We start from the raw sequence: 24,848 nt of genomic DNA, 5'->3' as shown, positions 1-24,848 counted from the left end.
CTCAGGAGTAGGCTACCGCGGCACCGCCGGCGCCTACCGATAGCTGGGCCGGCCCTACTAACGCGTCAGGGAGGATGGATGGGAGGAAGAGGCCAGGAGGTATGGAAGCTTGTTTCCGCTACAGAATAAAACATTTTAAAAGATAATTGCGACTTTTTATCTCACAATTGCGAGTTTACATCTCGCAATCTTGTCATTATTTCTCAGAATTGCGTGAAATAAAGTCGCAATTGCGTGTTATAAAGTCAGAATTGCGAGATATAAAGTCAGAATTGCATGAAATAAAGTCGCAATTGCATGTTATAAAGTCAGAATTGCAAGATATAAAGTCAGAATTGTGTGAAATAAAGTCGCAATTGCTTCTTATAAAGTCTAAGTGAATTATTATTTAACCTTTACATTATTTGTTGAACCATGGCATTAATACAAACTACAATAGTGACTAGGCTGCTTGTCAGTTCGCTGACACCGCGCCGCCTCCCTCTCTTAACGTTACTGGGTTCCCGCACAAAACATTTGTTTGTTGTATAAGTCATAAGATAGATGTGTCCATTAATTTGATTATTAGATTTGTTTGTGCATTAGCCTCACATATGACTGACTTTGCTGTATGCAGGCAGCGTGATGATGCCTGATATGAACTTGGGTTGCTACATTAACCGAATGAATATATAAACATATATGCCACATTGATAGGTCACAGCCTACCCATGACAAGATTTCACCGCACGTTACTGGTACTTGCTTAATCTATTTTAACTAGTTTTATAAAAGGTAATATAACATTGTCTGGGCCATTTTAGGATTTTCTGTGAAATCACTATTTATTTTTGATAGTTTTTGTTCAGTTGCACACAGAAGACATGCAGTACATGTGTGGATATCAGTTTCTGGAAGAGATTGTGGATTATTTCAAAAAAGTGCAAGAGTGCCAATATTTGGGATGCATGTCAATAAAAAGTAAAATGGTGTGTGTTTTTCTGTTTCATTGTTTTGACTTGCAGTCACTGACGACAGTGAAGAATGGATGTATGAAGATGACACCATGTCTCTCTCTGCTGAAACTTCGTGAGCCTGAACTATGTTTCATAAAATGGCCTCAGTTCACCTGAACTTTACACAGATCTCTAGACTCGTCTTTCTCTCTCTCTCTCTCTCTCTTTTATTTCCAGGAGTCAGATTAAAGCGGTCTCTATGCCTGAGATCTGTAAGCATGCATTAGTGCTCTCTCTGCGTTGAGCTTCATGTACTGTGTAGTGCTCTGTTGTTGATTAATCCGTACGTTTCCTCTTCTCAGTCGACAGCACCTCTTCTGCTCATCAGACCTTCAGTGACTGGAGTATTGAAGACGTCCACACACAGTGAGCTCGACACTAGAGAAACACAGCTGTATAATCACGTCCACACACACACACACACACACACACACACACACAGTGAGCTCGACACTAGAGAAACACAGCTGTATAATCACGTCCACACACACACACACACACACACACACACACACACACACACACACAGTGAGCTCGACACTAGAGAAACACAGCTGTATATCCACACACACACACACACACACACACACACACACACACACACACACACACACACAGTGAGCTCGACACTAGAGAAACACAGCTGTATAATCACGTCCACATCACTGATTTATTGAGGACAGTTTTGAAGAAATGTCCAGTAGTAAAGACGGGACAGTCTGTACAGGCGTTGAAGTGTTCATTAATGTAGAGAGGTCATACGTTAAACATGAAGCTCAAAAAGATGAAATGAAAAATGAATTCTCTCCATAAGTTATGTTTTTATCTCTTAATTTTAGGTTTCACCTTATTTCGATAGTACCCTTTTTAACACTCCACTAACTATAAGTAACTACATGTCAACTAACTCTGAGTACTAGTGGACTTGTTAGGTTTAGGTTCAGGTTAGTATAATGTTGACTGACGTTAACTAGTAGTTAACAGAATGTCCAAAGACTATCGATATAAGGTGTTATTTTATTCATAGTTATACATGATTTGCAATAAAATTTATATTTCTTTCATTGAACATTTGCAACTTTTTTTGTCAGCACTGATGATCAAAGTAAGTGATTATAGTAACTATTTAGTGTCACATCAATTCCCTGCTAGTAATGATACTCATGCAGTCTCTATTTGTGTGTGTGTGTGTGTGTGTGTGTGTGTGTGTGTGTGTGTGTGTGTGTGTGTGTGTGTTAATGTCCCGTCTCTCTGTGTTCGCGACAGAGAGGCAGAAAACTTCCAGTTTGCAGACATTGATCTTCTGCCTCCTCCGGCACTGTACGCTGACTCTCTCTGAGCCTGTGGTGAGTTTTATTATATCATCTGATGTTTGCGAGATCAGTGGTGTATTCTCTCCAGCCGCTGAACCATCAAAGAAGTGAGTTGTGTATCTGTAACATTTTAGAAACGCGCATCTTTGTTTTCCTTCCACAGCGATGTTGATTTCATACCTCCATCATAACCAAGGAAATCCACATTTCTTCCGGAGCTGGCGTTTGGAAAATGACCATCTAGCACTGGGCTTTAGTTTTACAGTTCGTCAGTCCTGTTTCTGAAGACTTGGTCATCAACAAACTCTCTGTGGCGTTTAATGAGAGTGAACTTTTGAAGTTTGAAACGTTACATTGGCACTGAGCAGCGAGGGGTCGGTTTAGGGGTTTTAATGAAATGAGGGTGTGGCACTTTGTCATAGGAACTATTGAATGAATTGCGAAAGTCATCCTTAAGGATTGAGAGTAACTTGTGCATGTTATCGATAAATACAACTTTACAAGCTTTTGTGTTTGAGGATCTCGTTGTGTGGGAACTTTGCAAGTTTCATCATTGGAAGTCGGTGGTTTGATTACATGTTTGTTTATAAATGAAAACACAACTTGTAAATGTTGGCGTGAAATAAATGGATCTGTATTCAGCAGTGATACTGACTCTTTTCTAATGAGTGATAGCTGGAGTCAATCTGTGATAAAACTCTGCATTATGAACTGTGATATACTCTACTGTAGTTACACTAAAATAATACTGTAGCCTACTAGACTACAAAATGAGTCGGGGGTCTTGTAATTTTCATTCAACTTAATTTGATAATTAAAAATGTGTACAATTCAATAATGAAATTGTGGTTTAGTGTTTGATAGAAAATCTTAAGATTTCCCCTAAAACCAAGAGATACAAAATTTTGCAATTTTGAGGATAATAAAATCAAGGAAATTACAGGTTTGGAACAACTTGTATAAGAACATTATGAAACAATTTTCATTTTTGGCTGAACTATCCATTTAAAGTAGATTCAAAGTTAAAATTAATGGGATAATTGCCCATTGTATCATTTTTGTATTTGTAAAATATATATTCAATATCATTCATATTCCCTCTTTTATTTATTTCGCCGTTTTAAATACTCTGATGACTTTATTCATTTTAAGGGCGGCATTATTTTTAAACCTATATGCACCATAATAATGATGATACTTTTTGACACTGGAACATGAAAAAATAAACAAACAAAACTAACCGGGAATCTTCCGGTTTTCTCTCCCCGCCACAGGATGTTGGTCCGCACCGTATTACTTCCGGCCGAAACACGGAACAACAGTGTGAGTAAATGAATTGATGCAGCTGCAGATGAAACTGTACTGTAATGTTTGATATTTCAAGGCAAGGACACGATATAAAGGAGCGTTAATATTCTTTAGTTTATCTGAAAGCCATCACGCATTTTGTGATTGTTCTGAAGGCTTTTAAATTGTGTTTTCGCAGGGGATGAGCTAGTGTCTGCATTCACACAGCAGTTCAGCATTAACGCTGAATAAATCACACTTCAGGTAATTAATCCTAATTATGATAACATTCTGGTCATTTTAATCGCAATTATATCTTCTCATTTCACTGAATTTGCTGTGGATGGCTCCTGCTGGTGTTTTAGTTTCATAGTTTCATTGTTAGCTTTCATTCATTGTGACATCGCCATTTAATAGATTTATTAATACGTTATAATAATAACTTAACTCAAAAACATTATTGTAAGCATTACACAAACATTTGGACGTGTTATAGTGCAGTTACAGAGCTGAAACTCCTGAGACTGAGAACATATGACTCAAATCTGCAGAACACGATTATTATTATTAATCTATGTTTTAGTTAACTTTAAAGCATTGGTTCTCTGTGTACAAACACTGGACTGCAGCGTTTTGCTTGTTTTCCCAAGCAGTGGTTGTGTGTGTTGGTTTTAAACACGGATAAATGTAATGGTTTTAAACACCTTTATGAATTCTGTCCATTAAACTAAATCTCCTCTTTCAACATATGTTCGCTATAAAACATTACCATGCGAAGATGTCTTTTACCTGGGCAATATAGGGAAATAAACACCTTCTGTTATAATAAGTGTTGAAGACTTACAATGAAAGCTATTGTGTTTCCATATTCTTTAAGATGGAGAGTTTTGTTTCTCATTCATTAGGTGTCCGTTGAAGAAGAGCAGTAGATCATCATCATGGGTCTGCTGTCCGACCCGAACCGCAGAAAAGCCCTGACCAACCTCTTGACCCGCCTCAACACACCCATATGGTAGGTGTTTGCCAGCCAGACGAATGTAAGATATGGTATTATGAATGTAAAAAGCTTGTTTCTGTGTAGTTTCACCTTTGAAATGACAGCATTCATTAACCTTGTTTCAACCTGACTGTGTCATCACTTCCTGTTCCACATTGTGTTATGCAGTATGGTGTGCTACCTGGCGGCCATAGTGTGGTTCATGGGCCTGGCGTTCGAGCCCTTCACGCTGCGCACGTACATGTCGGAGAACGCCATGGGGTCCACCATGGTGGAGGAGCGCTTCTCCGCTGGGGAACGAGCGCTGGCCACGGCCAAGGAGTTCGACGCTCACAAGAGAAAGGCAGGGTGAGTAGATCATGGAAATCATGGCAGTGTCTGAGCAGCACGAGTGCTTGCTGTATAATTATGCTTAGTAATAAGTAGTGTGTAATATTGCTGTTTGTGAATTTAAAAGGTTGCAAAGTTTCAGAGCTCAAAGTGCAGATAAATGAAGTTATTGTCTCTCAAAAGGAAGAAGCGTTTCTGAACTGCCTGAAACGAATCGTCAGTAATTCCAGTCTCACTTCCTGCTTCAACCTATGTAGGTTTGTAGCTCATTTGCATAATGCCAGTCTGGGATCTTCATTGGCTGAACAGCGTCTCTTAGCCCCGCCCTCAAACACTGTAGTTTATCTGAGACTGGAAGTGTTTGGTTCATGTTGTTCATGACGAGAAGACGCTGTTTTCTGCTGACAAAGCAAATCCACTTTGATGAGATTGATACGGTAAAACCGAGTGCTGAGGAAGAGCTGGTGCTGAAATTCAGAAATGCAAAAGGGTATTTGTCTTCCGATATGAGCTTTGAGTCGTAGACCAATCACAACAGACTGGACCATCTGACCAATCAGAGCAGAGGAAGCTCTCTAAAGAAAGGGTTTAGAGCAGGGGTGTCAAACTCAGTTCCTGGAGGGCCACAACCCTGCAGAGTTTAGCTTCAACCCTAATCAAACACACCTGATCCAGCTAATCAAGGTCTTCAGTATTACTAGAAACTTCCAGGCTGGTGTTTTTGGAGCTAAACTCTGCAGGACAGTGGCCCTCCAGGAACTGAGTTTGACACCCCTGGTTTAGAGAGACCAGATCCTTTATTGAATTGTTTCAGACACTGTGAGTAAAGAAATGATGCTGCAATGGATATTATGAGAATATTAAAGGTTTTTTATTTTTTATTTTATATAACCTTGTTGCATGTAAACGTATTGTCACTTTAAAGTCGCCATGAAACGAAAGTTGCGATAGTCTTTTCTCCCCTATTGTGACGTACTATAACCGAGTGAAACGCTTCTGGAACAAGAACAAATGTGGGCGGGGCTTGATTTTGTCGTTCGGGAATTGATTGGATGGTTGTGGTTTGCTATTGGCTGATCTCATGTGAGTGACAGGTTATAGCCCCGCCCACATCATCAGAGAAGAGAAGAGATGAGCTGTTATTCTGATTCAAGATTACCAGGAACATGAATTTAAAACAATGATGTGCATAAATGTGACCCTGGACCACAACACCAGTCACGAGTCGCAATAGCCAAAAATACATTGTATGGGTCAAAATTATCGATTTTTCTTTTATGCCAAAAATCATTAGGATATTAAGTAAAGATCATGTTCCATGAAGATATTTTGTAAATTTCCTACCCTAAAGATATAAAACATGTATTTTTGTGAGTGAATGCAGCACAATCGCCAACATAAATGGAAAACTTTAAAGGCGATTTTCTCAATGTTTAGATATTTTTTGCTCCCTCAGATTCCAGATTTTCGTAATAGTTTTATATCGGCCAAATATTGTCCTATCCTAACAAAGAAAAGCTTATTTATTCAGCTTTCTGAATCTCAATTTCAAAAAACTGACCCATGTGACTTGTTTTGTGGTCCAGGGTCACATATGCAGAAAAGTTAGTTCATGCATTCATGACCTTGAGACTAGATTACTGTAATGCTTTATTAGCCGGTTGTCCTGCATCCTCAATTAACAAGCTACAGTTAGTCCAAAATGCAGCCGCTAGAGTTCTTACTAGATCAAGAAAATATGATCATATAACACCGATTTTATCATCACTACATTGGTTACCTATAAAGTTCCGTATTAATTACAAGGTATTGCTACTGACTTATAAAGCCCTAAACGGCTTAGCTCCAGTCTATTTAACGGATCTTCTATCGCCCTATAATCCATCGCGCTCTTTAAGATCACTAAATTCAAGGCTTTTGGTCATACCTAGGATATCCAGAACCACCAAAGGAGGGAGAGCATTTTCACATTTAGCTCCAAAACTCTGGAATAGCCTTCCTGATACTGTTCGTTGCTCAGACTCGCTCTCCCAGTTTAAAACTAGATTAAAGTCGCATCTCTTCAGCCAGGCATTCATATAATATTTTTAATCTTACAGTTCAAATTACAATCCGGCCTCTAGTTAATAAACGCCAGAGGAGAACTGGCCCCCGACTGAGCCTGGGTTCTCCCAAGGTTTTTTTTTCTCCATTAGGTCACTTGATGGAGTTTTTCGGTTCCTTGCCACTGTTGCCTTTGGCTTGCTCAGTTGGGGATATTCTGGGGATATTTAATTAGATTTTATCAATCAATAAATTCCACTAGAAACAAACCTTGTTGTATTATTTTAATTTAATACTGTGAAGCTGCTTTGATACAATCTGTATTATGAAATATACTTGACTTGACTTGACATATAAATGATTTAGAATAAATACTGTAATAATAAAAACAAACAAGAATTGACCATTTTTGATTTCATGCGGACTGTAGAGCAGATGTAGTGTGTGTAGTGCGTGAGGAGTACCTGGTGTGTGTGTGTGCAGTGGGATGCCGGTGGACTGGTTGGTGAAGACGATGCAGGCTCGAGGACTGGAGGTGTTCACCCAGAGCTTCTCCCGCAAGCTGCCGTTCCCCGACGAGAACAAAGAAAGATATGTGAGTCTATCACGTTTTTAACCGTATATAATGCAAATTACCTGTACTGACTGTAAGCTGTTTTTGGGGGAATATTATGTTACACTTTATTTTAATGTGTCCCTGTTACAGTGTAATTATAGATTTAAGTACTGAGTAATAATAATTAACTACATGTGCTTACTATAGGGTTAGGGTAGGATCAGGAGGGTTAATTGCATGTAATTATGCCTGATTTATAGCTTTTACTATAGTAAATACATGTAATGTGTGTAACAAGGACACATTAAAATAAAGTGTTACCAATAATTTTATTACTGTTTTTTTTTTAAATACATAGGCATTTAACAAAAGGCGAGACTGGCATTGCTTTCATGTTTAGAGTCTGAAGAATGAAGTAAATCTGATTCAGTAATGAGGTATAATTGAGTAAATCCTGTTTTCCCGTGTGTTTTGTTCAGATGGTCCGAGGCACGAATGTGTACGGGATCTTGCGAGCTCCTCGAGCTCCTCGCACAGAGGCTCTGGTCATCAGCGCTCCCTGCAGTCCTGGACACAGCAACAACCAGGCGGTCGGTCTTCTGCTGGCTCTCGCGCAGTATTTCAGGAGTAAGACACTGGTTATACTGGGACACAGGGCTGTGCAGCGGAGACGGTATCTGCAGACCAGTTTACACCCGCTACTAAGATGTGTTTGGGTGGATCGGATCACAAGTAGACCAGGGAAACACATTCCCATTCACACCTGGTGTTTAAATCCGTCTTCTGTCCACTTTCACCCACTTCTGTCCTGATTTCTTCGAGGGGAGGGTCTGTGGCCGGGTGAATGTAGTGTTTAGTTTACTAGTAGACGACAGACAAACACACAGAGCGCTTCAGCTTTAGTTTCTGCTCTGACAGTCTCAAGACCAGCCGAACGCTGTGAGTGTGTGTTAGAAATCAGGAATGATGAGAGAACGTTGTGTTTGGTACGTTTTTCATCTTCAAACCAAACTTAGGTCGGAAGTGGACAAGCTCAAAACATTTAAACCCCGTTTACACCTGTGTTTAGTGTCGTCCACTTGTGAACCGATCGACCGAAGCTCATCTTAATACCAACTATACACAGGGCCGACAAATCTCAATACCGCTGGAAAAGTGGGCGGGGTCTGTATATGTATTCGGGTGCAACCGGAAGTGGGCGGGGCTTAATATGAAACGATTAGTTTGAAAGTCTTTATTTGGAGAAATTGCTTGAACTCTCTGGAGAATCTCATGAAATGTGCCAAGAATAAAATGACTGCAATCCTAAAATATCCACACTTCTGTGATGCATAAAAAAAGAGACAATGAAAAATGTGAATTAAAGCATTATGGTGTGTTTATCATATTTATTGCACCACCTGGTGTTTGATCGGCACCAGTTTTTACATGAATCACTTCTTACACAGTATTTTGAAAATTGGGCATTTTGTTCAAGATATAATATAAAGGAATTTGGCCATTTCATAACTATTCATTATCCGGGAGAATTTAAAGTTTAATGTGTTTGTTAAATATGGTCTCCAAAAATCTCCCTGGACTAGTTGTACTAAAATTCTGCAAAAAATAAATCAAGAAAATGATAAAAAATGCTGGTTCCTATTTATGTTTCTAATTGTATTGTGCCACCAAGTGGCCGAACCCTGCAAGATAATGTGTTTCGTTTGCATTGATAAACCAAAAATTGTCAAAATATCAGCAATAATTAGTTTGCATGATTAAAAATGTGATTAATAAGCTTTGATTGGGCAACCGTTCTAGGACTGTTATCTGTATATCTGTATGTATATATATTTGGTGGGTTTTCCCTATATGGAAGTGAATTCTGAGAGATAGGTTTTGTTTGTTTTATAAGGTTACATAAAGCATTTGAGTCTGTGCCTCTTGATAAGTTTGCTCTAGGTGTAAAAATCACAATGTTCTGCAATGAGATTGATCTTCTTTTCTAAATAATTGACTGATCCACTTCTTCCCCAAAGGCCAGGTTTACTGGGCCAAAGACATCATCTTCCTGGTGAACGAGCACGATCTGATCGGCATGCAGGCCTGGCTGGAAGGATACCACCACACTAACATTACAGGTGTGAACAGACGTCTTCATTTTGGATTCAGATCATGAAAAATGACCCTATCTCTAGGGGAAAATGACCCTATCTCTAGGGGTGTGACGAAACACTTATCTCACGAGAACGAGACGAGATTTTTGCACAGAATTTTATAGAAATCCATTTTGAAATGTTTTAATCTTGTAATAAATGTAATTTCAGTTCTACTTTAGGAGGATGAAATATGGTGATATCGCGAATCATCTTCTCACTCGACGAGAAATCTCGTCCCATTTTAGTCTCGCGAGATCTTGTCACACCCCTACTAAATTCACAACTGCACTCATTCAAGCGCTTTTAAAGAGTGAATGGCCAGCTGTGTCTGTGGTCATTGTCCCGGCTCTCTCTCTCTGCTTCAGGGATGGAGTACTCGCCCCTGCAGGGCCGCGCGGGGTCCATTCAAGCCGCCCTCTCGCTGGAGCTCAGCAGTGATGTCATCACCAGCCTGGACCTGATCCTGGAGGGGCTCAACGGTCAGCTGCCCAACCTGGACCTGGCCAACCTCTTCTACGCCTTCTGCCAGAAGCTAGGAGTGCTCTGCACCATTCAGGGGAAGGTAGGACAAACTGGGGAAGTCCTAGTAAGATTACAAATTAAACAGTCTTAATCCCTATTCGGACGAGATTAACTTTAACAGGGTAGATGGAGTGATGTAATTTTACCACAGGACGTCTGTAATATTAATGGCCAATTCACACGGGATAAGATATCTCAGTAAAACTAGCAGAAGTGGAAGAGTAACTTGATTTACTCATCGCCTTCACCCTCATACCGTCATGTGTGTATTACGCTGCTTCCTGATATCACGTGCGCAAACACATACCAATATTTTATTTATTTATTTATATATATATATATATAACAGTTATGTCCGGTCGAATGATGTATTAATTAACTTCAGATTGGATTGTGTTGGTAATAATTACCTAACGCTAAAAGATGTTTCGTGCCTCTAAAGTGCTGTCGATCTTCTCTCTGATCTGAATGGTGTGTGTGAAACACTTGAGTTTTGCCACAGACTCGTCCCAGCGACTAGAACGCAACTGAATGCTTTTTCAAGCGTCTCCATACTTGAAAACCCGCGGAAAACTACTTTTAAACAGGAAATTATGAAATATATACGTACATATTTACAGCGGGTCTATTCGCACGGGATTAGTGTTACCTGAGGTCATTTTTCTGACCTTTTTACTGAAGGTAAAAGTCGCTGTAATCTTTACTGACATTGTCCGTCACGATCACTGAGATGCACATTCAGGCGGGACTAAAATCACAGAGAAGCTCTGGTAATTATTACTTTACCCCACCTCTCCATGTTAAGCTAGTCCCGTCCGGATAGGGCTTTACATTACACTGTCATTATGTTGTATAGAACTTATATTCATAATTTATGATGTGGCGTTACAATGTTACGGCTAGATGCTTCGCAACCGACAGCCAATCATGTGCCTCATATCCACGTGCTTTGGAGAGTTACAGAAACAGTTACAGTGTTGGAGGCTATAAACAGTAGAAGCCATGTCCCAAACACACAGTTATATTGATGTTCTCATTATAATTGTATGTAGCCTATATGACAGACACATGTTGCACTGACCTGTGTGTTCTTTTTTGAAGTGATTCCAATCATATTTCAAGCAATTTAAAACCATCATGTTGAACAGTGTACATCTGAAGTGTCTCGGCTGAAGGAAATAATCCATTATTTATCTTTAATATATCAGCCAAATTTTCTTATCAGGCCGATAATGATAACATTAAAGATGAACATATATCAGCCGATGCCGATATGGTGGCCGATATATCTTGCATCCCTAGTTATATTTGTGGTTAACGGTTAGCTAGCAATAGCACGCTTGTATATGCTAATGTAACTAGCAAAGAGATTATAGCTGTATCCGAAACGACGCACTATGTACTTATCCACTATGTACTCAACCGTGCAGTGTATGAACTTTATACGTTTATTTTGTCTTTCAACATCAGAGTCTGATAGCCCCTCCCCCTCCATACGTAATTAAAGCTGCGTCATCTAGGTATTTAAAGTGCTTTTTTTGGGTGGAATTTTCAGTGTGAACACATGCACTACTCGCACTATTTATACTACAAAATGGCGTAGGATAGTGCACAAGTATGTGATTTGGGACGCACCTTATCACTATACACTTGCCTGAAACAGTTAAGGTTTCATTGCCCATCCTTAACCTGACCACAGGCTCTACTCTTTAAAAATCACTAAAAAAACCCACAAAATAACACATATTTCAACATTTATTCTCCTGGCAATCAATCCTCACACCTGAAGAATACGAGAATAATAATTATTATTATTATGCATTTTATTTATATTCTTGACACTCAAAGTCGCCATACATCATCAACAAAACTATGTTAATATTTATGTAAAAACAATGAAATAAAATACTGTACAACTAAAAAAGACAATGCATTTGTGGTCAGAGGGAGTAAGCTATTCTAAACAGATGGGTTTTGAGTTTGGATTTAAACTGTGAGAGGGAATCAGTATTACTGAGGTCCGGTGGAAGCGAGTTCCAGAGCTGAGGAGCAGAGCAGCTGAAAGCTCTGCTCCCCATAGTAACAAGGCGGACACGGGGGATAGTGAAATGGATGGAAGAAGAGGATCTGAGAGTGCGAGCGGGTGTGGGTATATGGAGGAGGTCAAAAAGATATGAAGGGGTGAGATTATGAATGACTTTAAAAGTGAGGAGAAGTATTTTATAGTTGATACGGTAAGTAATGGGGAGCCAATGGAGCTGTTGTAAGATGGGTGTGATGTGATGAATAGAGGGGTACGAGTGACAATACGGGCAGCTGAGTTTTGGACCAGTTGTAGTTTATGGAGGGTTTTATGCGGGAGGCCAAACAAAAGGGAATGCAGTAATCTAAACGAGAGGTAACTAAGCTGTGAACAAGAATGGCAGTGGAGTGAGGCGTGAGGAAAGGACGTAGACGGTTGATGTTTTGAAGATGGTAGAAAGCAGACCGGGTAATTAACATGAGAGGGAAAAGAGAGGGTGCTATCGAAGATGACACCCAGACTCTTAACCTGAGGGGAGGGGGAGATGAAGGAGCTTTCAATGGGAATAGAAAAATTATGGAGTTTGTGTAATGTCGATCTTGTACCTATAAGAAGCAATTCTGTTTTATTGCTATTTAATTTAAGGAAGTTTGAAGTGAACCAGGATTTTATGTCAAGAAGACAATTAGTAAGGGAAAATGGTGGAAGTTTTGAATTAGGTTTGGTTGAAAGATAGAGCTGGGTGTAATCTGCGTAGCAGTGGAAGTGAATCTGATATTTACGGAAGATGTAACCAAGGGGGAGAAGATAAATAATGAACAGCAGGGGCCCCAGGACAGAGCCCTGGGGTACTCCTGTGATGACAGGGACTGAATGAGAGGTGAATGATTTTAACTGAATGAACTGAGTGCGGCCTGAGAGATGAATAAAACCGGTTAAGAGGTGTGTTAGTGAACACGCCTGGAGAATGGCTAGTAAACCAGAGTCAGCAGCTAGGAGAAGGTCATTAGTGATTTTAAGGAGTGCTGTTTCTGTGCTATGAAGAGGACAGAAACCAGACTGAAACATTTTGTTCAGTCTGTGGTGTAAAAAGGTCGCATTAGCAATTAAAGAAAAAAACACTTCAGCAAAACATGATCAGGTCAAAGTGTCCGAATCCTTTTTGGTCCCGAATTTTTATAAATGTTACTGGCAGTGACTGTATGAAGAATCTTTGGGTATAATTTATCAGAGTTTACTTTATTTTGCTCTCCTCACTTACATAAATGAACTATAGTGTCCTGCACACACTAGTAAAACAATATCACAAATGATATCTGGTGTCTGAATGATTGTTGGTTTGACTGTATATGTGAACAGCTCAGAATCATGTTTGCGATGTGTGGCTGCGTTTGCTTCGGGAGAAGTTTGGATCAGAAGCTCAATGTTCCCGACAGCGAAGCCTCAACGACTTGTTTTCAAACGAATGTATTGATTGATTTCAGTGCGAGGCGCTCACTGTTCTCCAGAGTTTGTGTAAACTGGCTAGCGAGACACTGCTTGCTGAACACGTCAGGATTGCTGTTGCTTGTGTCTCCACAGCTCCAGAGGAACGACTGGGACACGGCGGAGGGATACACCCACGCGGCTCAGACCATGATGCTGATGGTGTTGAAGCAGGCGTGTGGACGCTCGTGGGGCGATCACGGCCTCTTCCTGCAATACCACATCGAAGCCGCCTCTATTCGGGGCATCAACAGTTTCAGACACTACAAGATGGACGCCACCACCATTGGCAGGTTGGGTTTGTGTTAGGCATGGGCATTTTTCTAAAATATTGAATTAGAAAATTCGGGCTCATAAAAATCTAATATTTGAATATTCATTTATTTCAATGACGTTTATTGAGAAAGACGTTTTTTTTTAAGTTTAAGTTTTTTTTGTTGGTTTTTGTCACCATTTCTGAACAAGCTATGGTTAGGCAATATACACAACAAGCTTACCATATATCTTAAAGGGATAGTTCACCCAAAAATGAAAATTCTGTTATCATTTACGCACCCTCAAGTTGTTCCAAACCTGTATGAGTTTCTTTGTTCTGCTGAATGCAAAGGAAGATATTTGGAAGAATGTTTTGTAACCAAACAGATCTCGGTCCCCCCATTGACTACCATAGTATATATTTTTTCCTACTATGGAAGTCAATGGGGACCGAGATCTGTTTGATTAAAACATTCTTCCAAATATCTTCCTTTGTGTTCAGCAGAACAAAGAAACTCATACAGGTTTGGAACAACTTGAGGGTGAGTAAATGATGACAGAATTTTCATTTTTGGGTGAACTATCCCTTTAAGGTTTTCTTTCAGTTGAAAACATTAAACAATATGTGTAGGCCTAAACAAAAAATATATATAAATAACAAAAAAAAAGCACAAAGCAAACTGTAAAATTCGAATAGTATTTTAGGTAACACTTTATTTTACAGTGTCATTGTTATATATGTTACATGTAGTTACTATAGTAATAACTATAAATTATGCATAATTACATGCAACTAACCCTCAAACAAAACCTAATCCTACCCTAACCCTATAGTAAGTACATGAAGTTACTTATTATTACTCAGTACTTAGATGTATAATTACAGTGTAACAACGACACCTTAAAATAAAGTGTAACCATATTTTATTTTTTGAATAATAATTACAGATCGAATATTCAAAAAATGTAATATTCCTGCACACCCCTAGTTTGAAACTCACTATTGATGTCAAAACCATTTTACTTTAAAAGCCATGGCCCACGCTAAGCAGTCAAACTCTGTTTTATGGCAGTTGTTCTTACTTTAGGATCAGGGCTGAAGCCAGTATTGGGGTAATCAGATAAACTGACCATCCATCCTTATTTGTTGTTCTTCTCTTTCACCTTCTCAGATTGTTGGAGGGAATGGCCCGTAAACTGAACAATCTCCTGGAGCGTCTTCATCAGTCATATTTCTTTTACCTCTTGCCTTCTCTCTCTCGGTTTGTCTCCATTGGCTACTATATGCCGGCGTTTGGCCTCCTGGCAGTCATCTTGCTGCTTCGAGTATCCTTTTCAGTCTGTGCGATGCTTTTAATCGTCTGTAAGGACTGGGTCTAGTTATTTATTAATGAATAACCAAAACACCAAACAGCCTTAAATCCCTTCGACAGCTGCCATTATAGGTACGTTTACGCGACATTACTGTATTCTGCTGCCAAGCCAGTAGATGGCGATGAAACACTATAGACTGAACACGTAATACGCATGAGCATGATGCCATGTCTTCAGAGATTCACGTTTTTGCTGTTTAAACGGAGACCGTTTTCAAAAACTTGCACTTTGAAACCCGTCTTCAAAAGTTTGTGTTTTCAGGCTCCCAAAACACTGTTGTCGTATAAACGAACAGCCAAAACGCATTAAAAGTTTTACGTTTTAGTTGAAAACGTGTAAACAGCCCCTCCAGGGTATCTGCACAATTTTTAAAGTCAAATTTAAGGCTTTTTAAGACCTGAAGAAATCAAAATTAATACCGTACATTAGGGGTGCGCAATATTGACAAAAATATGTCTAGATATTTTCAAAGTTTTGTTGATAATAATTAGATGATATTTTACTGATTGTGTTTTTGTACTGGTATCCTGGCTGGTTTAGGCCTGTTGTTGACAGAAGACTCATGAAGATATTCATATTTTTTTATATTCTATGCAGTGGTCAGTTCACAGTAGTGACCGAAATTAACATTTTTATTAAGGGGCAATATTTGCCGCCTTAAATTGATTTCCAGGGGCATTTTCACCTATATATGGACATTGTTTCTAAACTTATTTAGAGGTATCACTTTTTATGTCAAATTCTAACATTCAAATTAAATTATATTAGAATAACACAGTACCAATGTCAAAATAAATCATTAAAGGAGTCATAACCTGCAATTTTCACTTTTCCACGAGAATCAATGTATGTTATGATCGACTAACGATTATACACTGGCCGGGAAGCCGATATTTAAAAGTGAAGCGTTTGTTTACCTCAGGGTAAATAAACCAGCGTGCGTGCACGCCCACTCAAATACGAGATTTTGATTTCAGCTCCCTCTTGACGTCATGAGGTAGTAGGATATACCATATATGGACACCGCAGCAGGAAGCCCGCCCTTCCCCTCTCCCCCTCATATTCAGTTCAGTCGGGAAAGATGGAGAAACCGAGTGCACACCGGACTTGCTCTGTGGTTGATTGCCATAAAAAACATGTAAATGTGTTTTATCTCCCAAAATCGGACGAAACTATCAGGGACCAGTGGATGAAATTCATTTTTAATGACGCTGTCCCAACAACCCTTTCAACTGGCGTGCAGAGCCATATAGAGCGTCCACGACCGCCAAAACATCGCATTGATCTCGCGAGACAATAATGCCTTCAGAAATAAGGGTAAAAGTAGGTCTGTGTTTATTTTTTTTCCACTTTTCTTTTTTAGAAGGGCCTGAAAGACTATAATACAGCAGTAGGTATCCAATGTAATACTAGGTTATGACTCCTTTAAATTAAAATCCATCCTTGCAGTGCAGAGGTGACACAGAAGCGGCATCAAAATTGGCATTAGCCTACTATGTTTACACTTCATTTACAATTGCATAAATAAAGCTATTCAATATTTAAATATGAAATGATTTATAATTTTAACGTTTTAATTAAAGGATACTTTAAATATGAAACTAAAACCACCAGTAGGTGGCGGCAAGTCACTGTCTTAAGCGAGTTATTGGAGTCATTTATTCAACCGATTTTTGTTCAAACGGCTGATTCATTCAGAAAAACAAGTGATTGTTCATTGAATCGTTAAAATGATTCGTTCAAAACGTGGGTTTCAGTAAAAAAAAAAAAATTCATCGCTGTCTGTTGGACTACGGCTTCATTATGAAATTCTCGTCGGCGATATAAAGTGAAAATTGACAATATTGTGTCCAAAAAGTAACTCACAATGTTAACTTTATTGTTAATTTAACTGTTGTATAAAATAAATAGCACATTTGCAATTGTGCACAGGAAAACGGCACTCTTGCTCATGTGATATTCTAATATAACAACATAATATGATATAAATATAAGACAAAAACTCATTTGGGGACATCTATAACTGCACACATCACGCAGTGAAAGCAAGCATGAGAGACAAACGCGATGTCAGCTCGCACTCGCAAGAGAAAAAAAAGAAGTTTAAAATTAAATAATTTGTAAGACTTTTTATGGCCTTAAATTTAAAAAATCTAATTTTAGGCCTTTAAGACTTTTTAAGGATCCGCGGGGACCCTGCCCTCAAATACAGGAAAACGGCACGTTTTCTTTTTTTTTTTTAAACTTTTTTATAAACAGCAATGTGAACAAACATTAAACAGTTATGAACGAATCATTGAATCGAATGTACAGTTCAATCAAATCAGTGTGGATATAATTTATTTTTCTCTATTAGAAACCATTCAGAATTAGATATACTGACCAAAATTCTGCATTTCTGGTTTTGTATTTTGTTGTATAAAGGTGCGGTCAAAAATCTAGTCATTTCAATAGGAATCAACATGATCGGGCGAGGGCAAAAGTTGGTCCCGCGGATCTGCCATGTTGACAAAAGCTGCGTGGTTTGTAATGGACTTCAGTGTGAGCCGGCTTCATGATCCTCTACATTAGTAACAATTAGACAAGGGGCCTTTTTTCCCGCACCTAGTTTGGAAATTTGCTTGTGTGATAATTATTGTGGTGCAACTTTTTGTTAAAGATTTTTTTCTGAATAAAAAAAAAAATGGGGCAAATCAGAATCGAACACTATTTCTCACCAGAATAGGACGATGTGTTTGTTGGAAACCTTAATTTCCCCTCAGGCGCTGGATCTCTGGGTTCATCTGGGAACGCCGGATCTGGCAGCGGTCGATGGAGTCAGTGAAGCAGAGCGAGTAAGTCTCCTGTTATTTTAAGGTACACACAGTCATTTGTTTCCCACTTAGTTTTACACCTAAAGAAATGAAAATAATTTAAATGTTGATAATCTAAGCAAAGAAAGTAAAATTACACCTAATTATATTATTATTATATTATTATATTATATACATATACATATATTATATATATACATTATATATATATATTATATACACACACCGGATCTGGGCCGACACTATGTTGCTGTCTGGGTGTTGACCTTCACTTTTTCATTAAAGCTATGTTTAATATATCAGATTCGGGGATTGATCCCCAGTTGCTCGTAGCGTAACGTTTGTTTCCTGTGTTTCTCTTTAGCCGTCGGGTCCGGGCGTGTTGTCAGTGTTGACCCCAGTGGTGATCAGTCACCTGACAGGTTTGGCGCTGTACCTGCTCCCTGTTCATCTGCAGGAGATCGCAGTCGAGCACTTCCCTGTGTCTGAAACTGAAGCTGTGGTGCTCACTGCTATTGCCATCTACACCGCAGGCCTAGCCCTGCCGCACAACACACAACGGTACACACACACGAACTCTTCTTAAAGCCCGAAGTGTACTTCACTGTCCGCGTGATGTAGTTTTCGTCATTAGGAGGGTCCACGTGGATGGTACGCATACAGCAGTGCATGTGCGAGGTGAATGTCAACACGGAAGAGTCCACTAGGTGGCAGTTGTGATGTACCGAGTCAAAAGCAGTGCAGAAAGAGCTAAAGAGACAGAGTAGGCTCGCGTAGCCAGAGCTTCAGACTGACGGCAGAAGGTCTATCGCAGCTTTTCTTGGCCAAGGATCGCCCAAGAGGACGTTTGACTGACATGTAACGCGACCAATCACAGTTCGTTTTGTTCCACGTCATGTTTAGGGATGTGACAATATAATGTCGATGTGCCTACAATAACGTATATTTAATAAATTGTTCAATCAAGAACGTTGTGCGACCCGCAACCTTCATATACTTTTGAAAATCCAGCGTTTAGTTGATCCTGGTGAGCGTTTAGTGTCACGGTTGTAAACACAAGGCTTTCTTCTTCCACGAGGGGTTTTGAGTCATGGCATTTGTTTCCAGGCGGACTGATAAAGAATGCGACACACACACACACACTTCTCCCGGACATCCTGTAGAATTCAACCAATCAGATCGCGACATCCAGAAAAGTGTGCCGTATGCATCAGACGTTTTGATAGCAAACTATTTTATACAAATTCCTCCAGATATAGTCCTAATTTTAAAGCTTTAGGGTGTGTTCACACTTGTAGTTCAGTTCGCTTGCTTCAAAAGTAGTCCTGGTCCGCTTAGCGTTCACATAGAGACAGAGCGACACGCGTCATAATCTGAAAACCACACCATCCTTGGGGAAACAATCCAACCCTCTCCAGTGACTCTGTATTGCCTGAAGCTGCCTCCTTATAACAAAAAACAAAACAATGTCTAAAAGCTGCTTTGTGACGGGGTTACAGCAAACAAGCTAAAATACCCAGAACTACGTTTTTAGAAGCTGTCGACCCCAAAAAATGAGCGTTTAAGGACGCAAAGGTAGATACAGACAGAGCGCGTCATATTACTCTGAGAACTAACTTGCGCCCCCTGGAGGGGAACGTAATCGGCGACAGGATAGCTTATCTTACAGAAATATAATACATAAAACTGACATTTGGATATTTGACCTACCAGTGACAAAATGTTTACTGCACGTGTGTCAGGATCCCACAATTAACCCATTCTTCCTGCTGGTCCTTCACGTCTTATTGCCTGGATCCACTTTTGTGTCCTTAAAGGCTCGTTTTTATGGTTCGGTAGCTCATAAAAACTTAGTTGTGGGTTATTTTAGCTTGTTTGCGTCATACAGCAGCTCTGTCTCTAGTCAAAACAACACAAAGCATCAGATCATTCTCCATCGTTTTTGTTTCGGTTCTTGTTCTAAACTTTGCATGCAACAGCGGATCCGCCACTTTTCTTCTTCTGTCCTTGCGAGCGAATATCCTGTAAATGACGTGACTCAGTGCTGCCCTCTGGCGTCTGGTAGAGTACAGAAAATAAACATTACTGCGCACGTGTTGAACTCCTCCATCCACGGTTGAGTTTACTCTGAAAGCTGAGCGTAACACGGAAAATGAAGTATACCCGGGCCTTAAAGCTATTTCCACTGTGTCAGATGTTTATTCACCAACACTGATCGTGTGTTTTCTTGTGTCTGTGACAGGTTGTTGTCTGGAGAGGGAACAGAGCAGGGCTGGAAAGTGCTGAAACTGACGGCTTTGCTCTATCTAGCAGCGTTGTTGGGCTGCACAGCCCTCATTAACTTCTCTCTGGGCTTCATCTTGGCCGTCACACTGGTGCCCATCACCGCCAGCATCACGCCACACATGCCCAAGTACAAAACAGTTTCAGCAAACACTCTTTTATATGTGTCAAGCATGCTCTAATGATAACCTGAGGCAGTTTAGGTGGAAATCTGACTAAATTTGTTGAAATGACAGTATAAGCAGATCTTTTTTTGCTTATACTAAGACCCACTGGCCATTATAATGAACATCAAATTGAAAAACATTCCCTTGTTATATATACATATATCACCAAACTCAAGTAAAATTCGGCGATGTAAATGAAACATGAAACGTTGGCGAGTAAATGAAACAATGTGACCTGCCAGTTTACTGGTAACGTTTTTATGATTTCTAACAATGCTGTTGTGAACAAACGTGAAGGACGCTTGGGACAGTTTCGTCACGAAAGTTTAAGCCTTGATAATTTAAATATTCAAGTGCAAGAAGACACAAAAGAGAGTTAATTGTGTTACTTGGACAACTGAGCTCTCTTTCACGTCTTCTTGCACTTGAGCGGACAAATTCACACAAAATTATGTTACAAAAAATATAGAGTATCCACTATATATCCACTATAATACACTGATATTAGATCATACTCGCATTCGCTCTTAAAGTGACAGCAGCCTAATATTCCTGCTGCCATCTGTGTTTTTTAATGTTAATCAAGCAACAAACGACAGAACAAAATCACTCACTGCTCTTCCATCTGTGTATAACAACTTTGTGCACAGTGACTTAACGAGAGCATATTAAAACGCGGATAAATCAACTCATCAACTTAGTGTGTAAGTGTCCTTAGCTTTCATTGTCAATTGCGCTCGTTCCTGTTGCGTGTTCTCAATCTGGCAACCCGTGTGAGCGTCGAGTCTGAGGAGGCGGGGAAACAACTCTCTCCGATATTTTGAATTTGGACTGCAGTACCGATTTCCACCACTAGCTGTCATTCTTACAGGCTGCAGTGTTAACGTTACATGTTGATTTCATTGCCTCATCAGTCTGTGGTCAGCGATACCGATAACTGCTGAAAATACTCTTAATACAAGTTTAGGGGCTGTTTACACGACACCGTCTTCAACTAAAAACGTAAAACTTTTCATGTGTGTTGGCCGTTCGTTTACACGACAACAGTGTTTTGGGAGCCTGAAAACGCAAAGTTTTGAAAACGGGTTTCAAAGTGCACATTTTTGAAAACTGTCTCTGTGTAAACTACAAAAACGTGAATCTCTGAAGATGATGATGTCATGCACATGCGTATTACGTGTTCAGTCTATAGTGTTTCATCGCCATCTACTGGCCTGGCAGCAGAATACAGCGTTTTTAGCCATTTTTGATAATGGTGTCGCCTGTATGTGGAAAACTCAAAGGAAAAACTTCTCCGTTTTAAGCATAACGTTGTAGTGTAAACGTACCCTAAGATATAGCCAAATTATACGTCTCGAATCACACAGCTAGTGAGTTCTTACTGTGTTCCTGGTCCTGTGTCTGTCCTCTAATGCTGTGTCTCCGTGTGTGTCAGAGCTCTGAGTGCTCTGGTGATGGTGCTGCTCAGTCCCGCCTTCACCATCCTCTACTGCGTCTTCATCTACCAGGAGCTCATCGAGGCGCCCGTCAGCATCAACGAGGGCTGGATGCTGTTCCTCTCGGTCATCTCGCAGGGCATTCTGGATCACGCGCTCTACGGGTCGCTCGTGTACCCACTGTTAGCCCTGTTTGTTTACCCCTGCTGGCTGATGTTCTGGAACATCCTCTTCTGGAAGTAACCAGCCTCTGATGGAGCGGTTCTTCAGGACAATCCCACTTTGTGCCAATCGTAAGGATTTGTTGTCCATCTGTGGGCATTGTCTGCTGTTATTGGTTGGCGGAAGGAAGATCTAGGCGGATGTCAGGCGCTGAGAAAGCACGAATAAAGAGTGTTTAATGGTGTGACTTCAACGGTAAGAGTTCTTTGGTCCAAGTATTGAGTGTGTTTGGGGGAAAGGGGTTTATTTATTGCCCAATGTTGTAAACCGATTCACAAAATATGGCATGAGGACATAAGTAGGACAGAATGAATGAAGCAAATGCAGAAACATTAGGAAAGAAAGGCAATATTGTTACTAGAAGAGTAGACATATTGGTTAATTTATTATCTCGGTAACACTTTATTTTACAGTGTCCTTGTTACATGTTACATGTACTTACCATAGTAATAACAGTAAATTATGCATAATTACATGCAACTAACCCTCAACCAAACCCTAATCCTACCCTAACCCTATAGTAAGTACATGTAGTTAGTTAATATTACTCAGTACTAATATATGATTACACTGTAACAATGACACCTTAAAATAAATAGTGTAACCCACTTTACAATAAGGTTCATTAGTTAACATTAATGTATTAACTAACATTAACCATGAGCAATACATTTTACTGTATTTATTCATCTTTGTTAATGTTAATAAAAATCCAGCTGTTCATTGTTTGTTCATGTTAGTTCACAGCGCATTCACTAATGTTAACAATATTTTAATAACGTATTAGTAAATGTTAAAATTAACTAAGATTAATAAATGCTGTTTAAGTGCAGTTCATTGTTAGCTCATATTAACTAATGTAGTTAACTAATATTAACTAATGAACCTTATTGTAAAGTGTTACCATTATCTCATTATAGAAAAGGTTTTACCTAGTTCTGAACTCATGGGTGCTGGAATCTCTTTATCAATATGGTTTGATACTCAGAGAGTTTGTAACAGGATTGTTCTCCCCCTCTTTAATGTGTGCCAGGCAACACTGTCTTCATATGCTCCAATACATTATGCACATGGCATGGATTTTTTTGATTATTAAAGTTGAATAAAATTACTTTAAACAAAATATCAGAGTTACTGCATCTTAATTATTTGTTCATTTACATTTAAATCAAGTTCCCATGTCTCAAGTGGTAATATTAATAAAACAACCGTTTGAATTGAGAAATATCAGAAAGCATTCACTGGACTAAGTTGTGATTTCAATAAACTGATGTGATGAATATGAACCGCTTTGTGAAGCAAAGGATGGATGGGAGATATTCTGAATTGATCGGTCCAGCCATCAATAATTGTTTATTTTTTATTTTTTTTATGTGTTAGTAATTGTGTTACGAGGTGTAAGGTAAAAATATTAGCCCAAAGGGGAAATATTTATAATTACTTATGATCAATAAAACATTTGGATCAAATAACTGATTTGGGGATTCTTCACAGAATTGGTCTACCAACACTCATCCAGCAAATGTTTAGCGAGATCGACTACAGACCGTAGACAGATATTACTCTCTTGGCCGTAAATAATATCCTAATACCGATCCAAGACCTTTTTAAGAGCATGTAATAGTGATTAGCATGATTATTGACTGCAGTTTATGAGCATAAACTAACAACATCATTGTGTGTGATACAATTAATACTTTAACTACACTAAACAAACTATTCTAACATACACACATGTCCAGTACTAAACTGTACGTACAGTATGAGGGTTAAAGTTGAAGCAGTCTAATTAATAAAAGCTTTAGTTAATACAAATGTTTTATTTATATAGTGCCTTACAAGAACCCAAGGATACTTTGCATAATATTGACAAATAACACAAACGAGCGACGAGGAGGAGGAATTCGCCAATGAACTTGTAGTTGAGGATCGCGGCGATCCATGAAGGATCCTTCATTCTTTCTTGTTATTTTTTTATTTATTTTTATTTAATGTTTATTTGACAGGGACAAATGCATAGAACATTGCTTTATAAAGAATACAAAGTAGATGCCATGCATACAGGTTTATAGCCATGACTATAAACGCCATGATTTGCAACCCCTGTCCCTGGTTAGGCTTGTAAAATTAGAACAGAAATTACAGAGTATTGAATTAACTATTAAAATACATACAATAAATACATCCCATACATGAAATAAGATAGGGGCTTAAATGGATGTAGAATCACTATAAAACAGAGTCTAAACACATTTAACAATAAAAAAAAAAAAAGTGTGCATATGTCTGTGCATGCTAACATATGCAACTTTTTGCTTGTATGTATTGTGTTGTATCCTGTACAGTCAGTGTTCACAGAGTTGTTTCAGTTTCAGCCATTGCTGTAAATGTGTATTAAAAACCTTGAGTTCTGTCAATGTTTTAATTTCTGATGGGTAAGGCGTTCCACAATTTTATGCCTCTTACTGAAAATGATGTCTGACCAAATGTTGTTCTACGTTTTGCGGCTATACAGTTTCCACTTATTGTGCCTCTAGTTCTTATTCCGCTCTTTTGTTTCACTACTAGTTGACAGAATATTTCTGGTGCAATGTTGTTCACACAATTAA

General features: G+C 39.1%; 2 protein-coding genes and 1 long non-coding RNA gene across 8 annotated transcripts in view; 2 read left to right on the top strand and 1 right to left on the bottom strand.

The window, feature by feature from the left end:
- Positions 1 to 3,635, top strand: part of LOC311291341 (uncharacterized protein) — a 32,370-nt gene extending 28,735 nt beyond the window's left edge. The window contains exons 13-17 of one of the 5 annotated variants that reach the window (XR_014627544.1): positions 1,005 to 1,068; positions 1,173 to 1,207; positions 1,298 to 1,361; positions 2,262 to 2,415; positions 3,583 to 3,635. Coding sequence is in view for 4 of the 5 variants with exons in the window: in XM_084410313.1 (XP_084266439.1) it covers positions 1,005 to 1,068; positions 1,173 to 1,207; positions 1,298 to 1,361; positions 2,266 to 2,341; positions 2,472 to 2,480 (248 nt within the window). In the remaining variant the exon portion in view is untranslated. Of the gene's footprint in view, positions 1 to 1,004; positions 1,069 to 1,172; positions 1,208 to 1,297; positions 1,362 to 2,261; positions 2,416 to 2,471; positions 2,955 to 3,582 lie in introns of those variants that run through there. The other 4 variants (XM_084410313.1, XM_084410314.1, XM_084410315.1 and 1 more) reach the window with 4 other exon arrangements.
- Positions 1 to 24,848, bottom strand: part of LOC311291369 — a 205,932-nt gene that overhangs the window by 143,140 nt on the left and 37,944 nt on the right. The window lies entirely within an intron of this gene.
- Positions 3,538 to 23,813, top strand: gpaa1 (glycosylphosphatidylinositol anchor attachment 1). 2 transcript variants are annotated; one of them, XM_084410329.1, is made up of 14 exons: positions 3,538 to 3,631; positions 3,795 to 3,859; positions 4,501 to 4,607; positions 4,761 to 4,940; positions 7,449 to 7,560; positions 8,001 to 8,148; positions 9,540 to 9,641; positions 10,025 to 10,221; positions 13,786 to 13,982; positions 15,117 to 15,270; positions 18,081 to 18,152; positions 18,496 to 18,692; positions 20,374 to 20,544; positions 22,017 to 23,813. In XM_084410329.1, the coding sequence occupies exons 3-14, from the start codon at positions 4,534 to 4,536 to the stop codon at positions 22,258 to 22,260; spliced, it is 1,848 nt and encodes a 615-aa protein (XP_084266455.1). In that variant the 5' UTR covers positions 3,538 to 3,631; positions 3,795 to 3,859; positions 4,501 to 4,533; the 3' UTR covers positions 22,261 to 23,813. The 2 variants fall into 2 exon arrangements, with proteins under 2 accessions (XP_084266455.1, XP_084266456.1); XM_084410330.1 differs by lacking the exon at positions 3,538 to 3,631 and adding an exon at positions 3,643 to 3,692.

This window comes from Rutilus rutilus (genome assembly GCF_951802725.1).
Source record: "Rutilus rutilus genome assembly, chromosome: 6".
NCBI lineage: Eukaryota > Metazoa > Chordata > Actinopteri > Cypriniformes > Leuciscidae > Rutilus > Rutilus rutilus.
The sequence above is the reverse complement of the archived record's forward strand: the minus strand, read 5'-3'. Positions and strand labels throughout refer to the sequence as shown.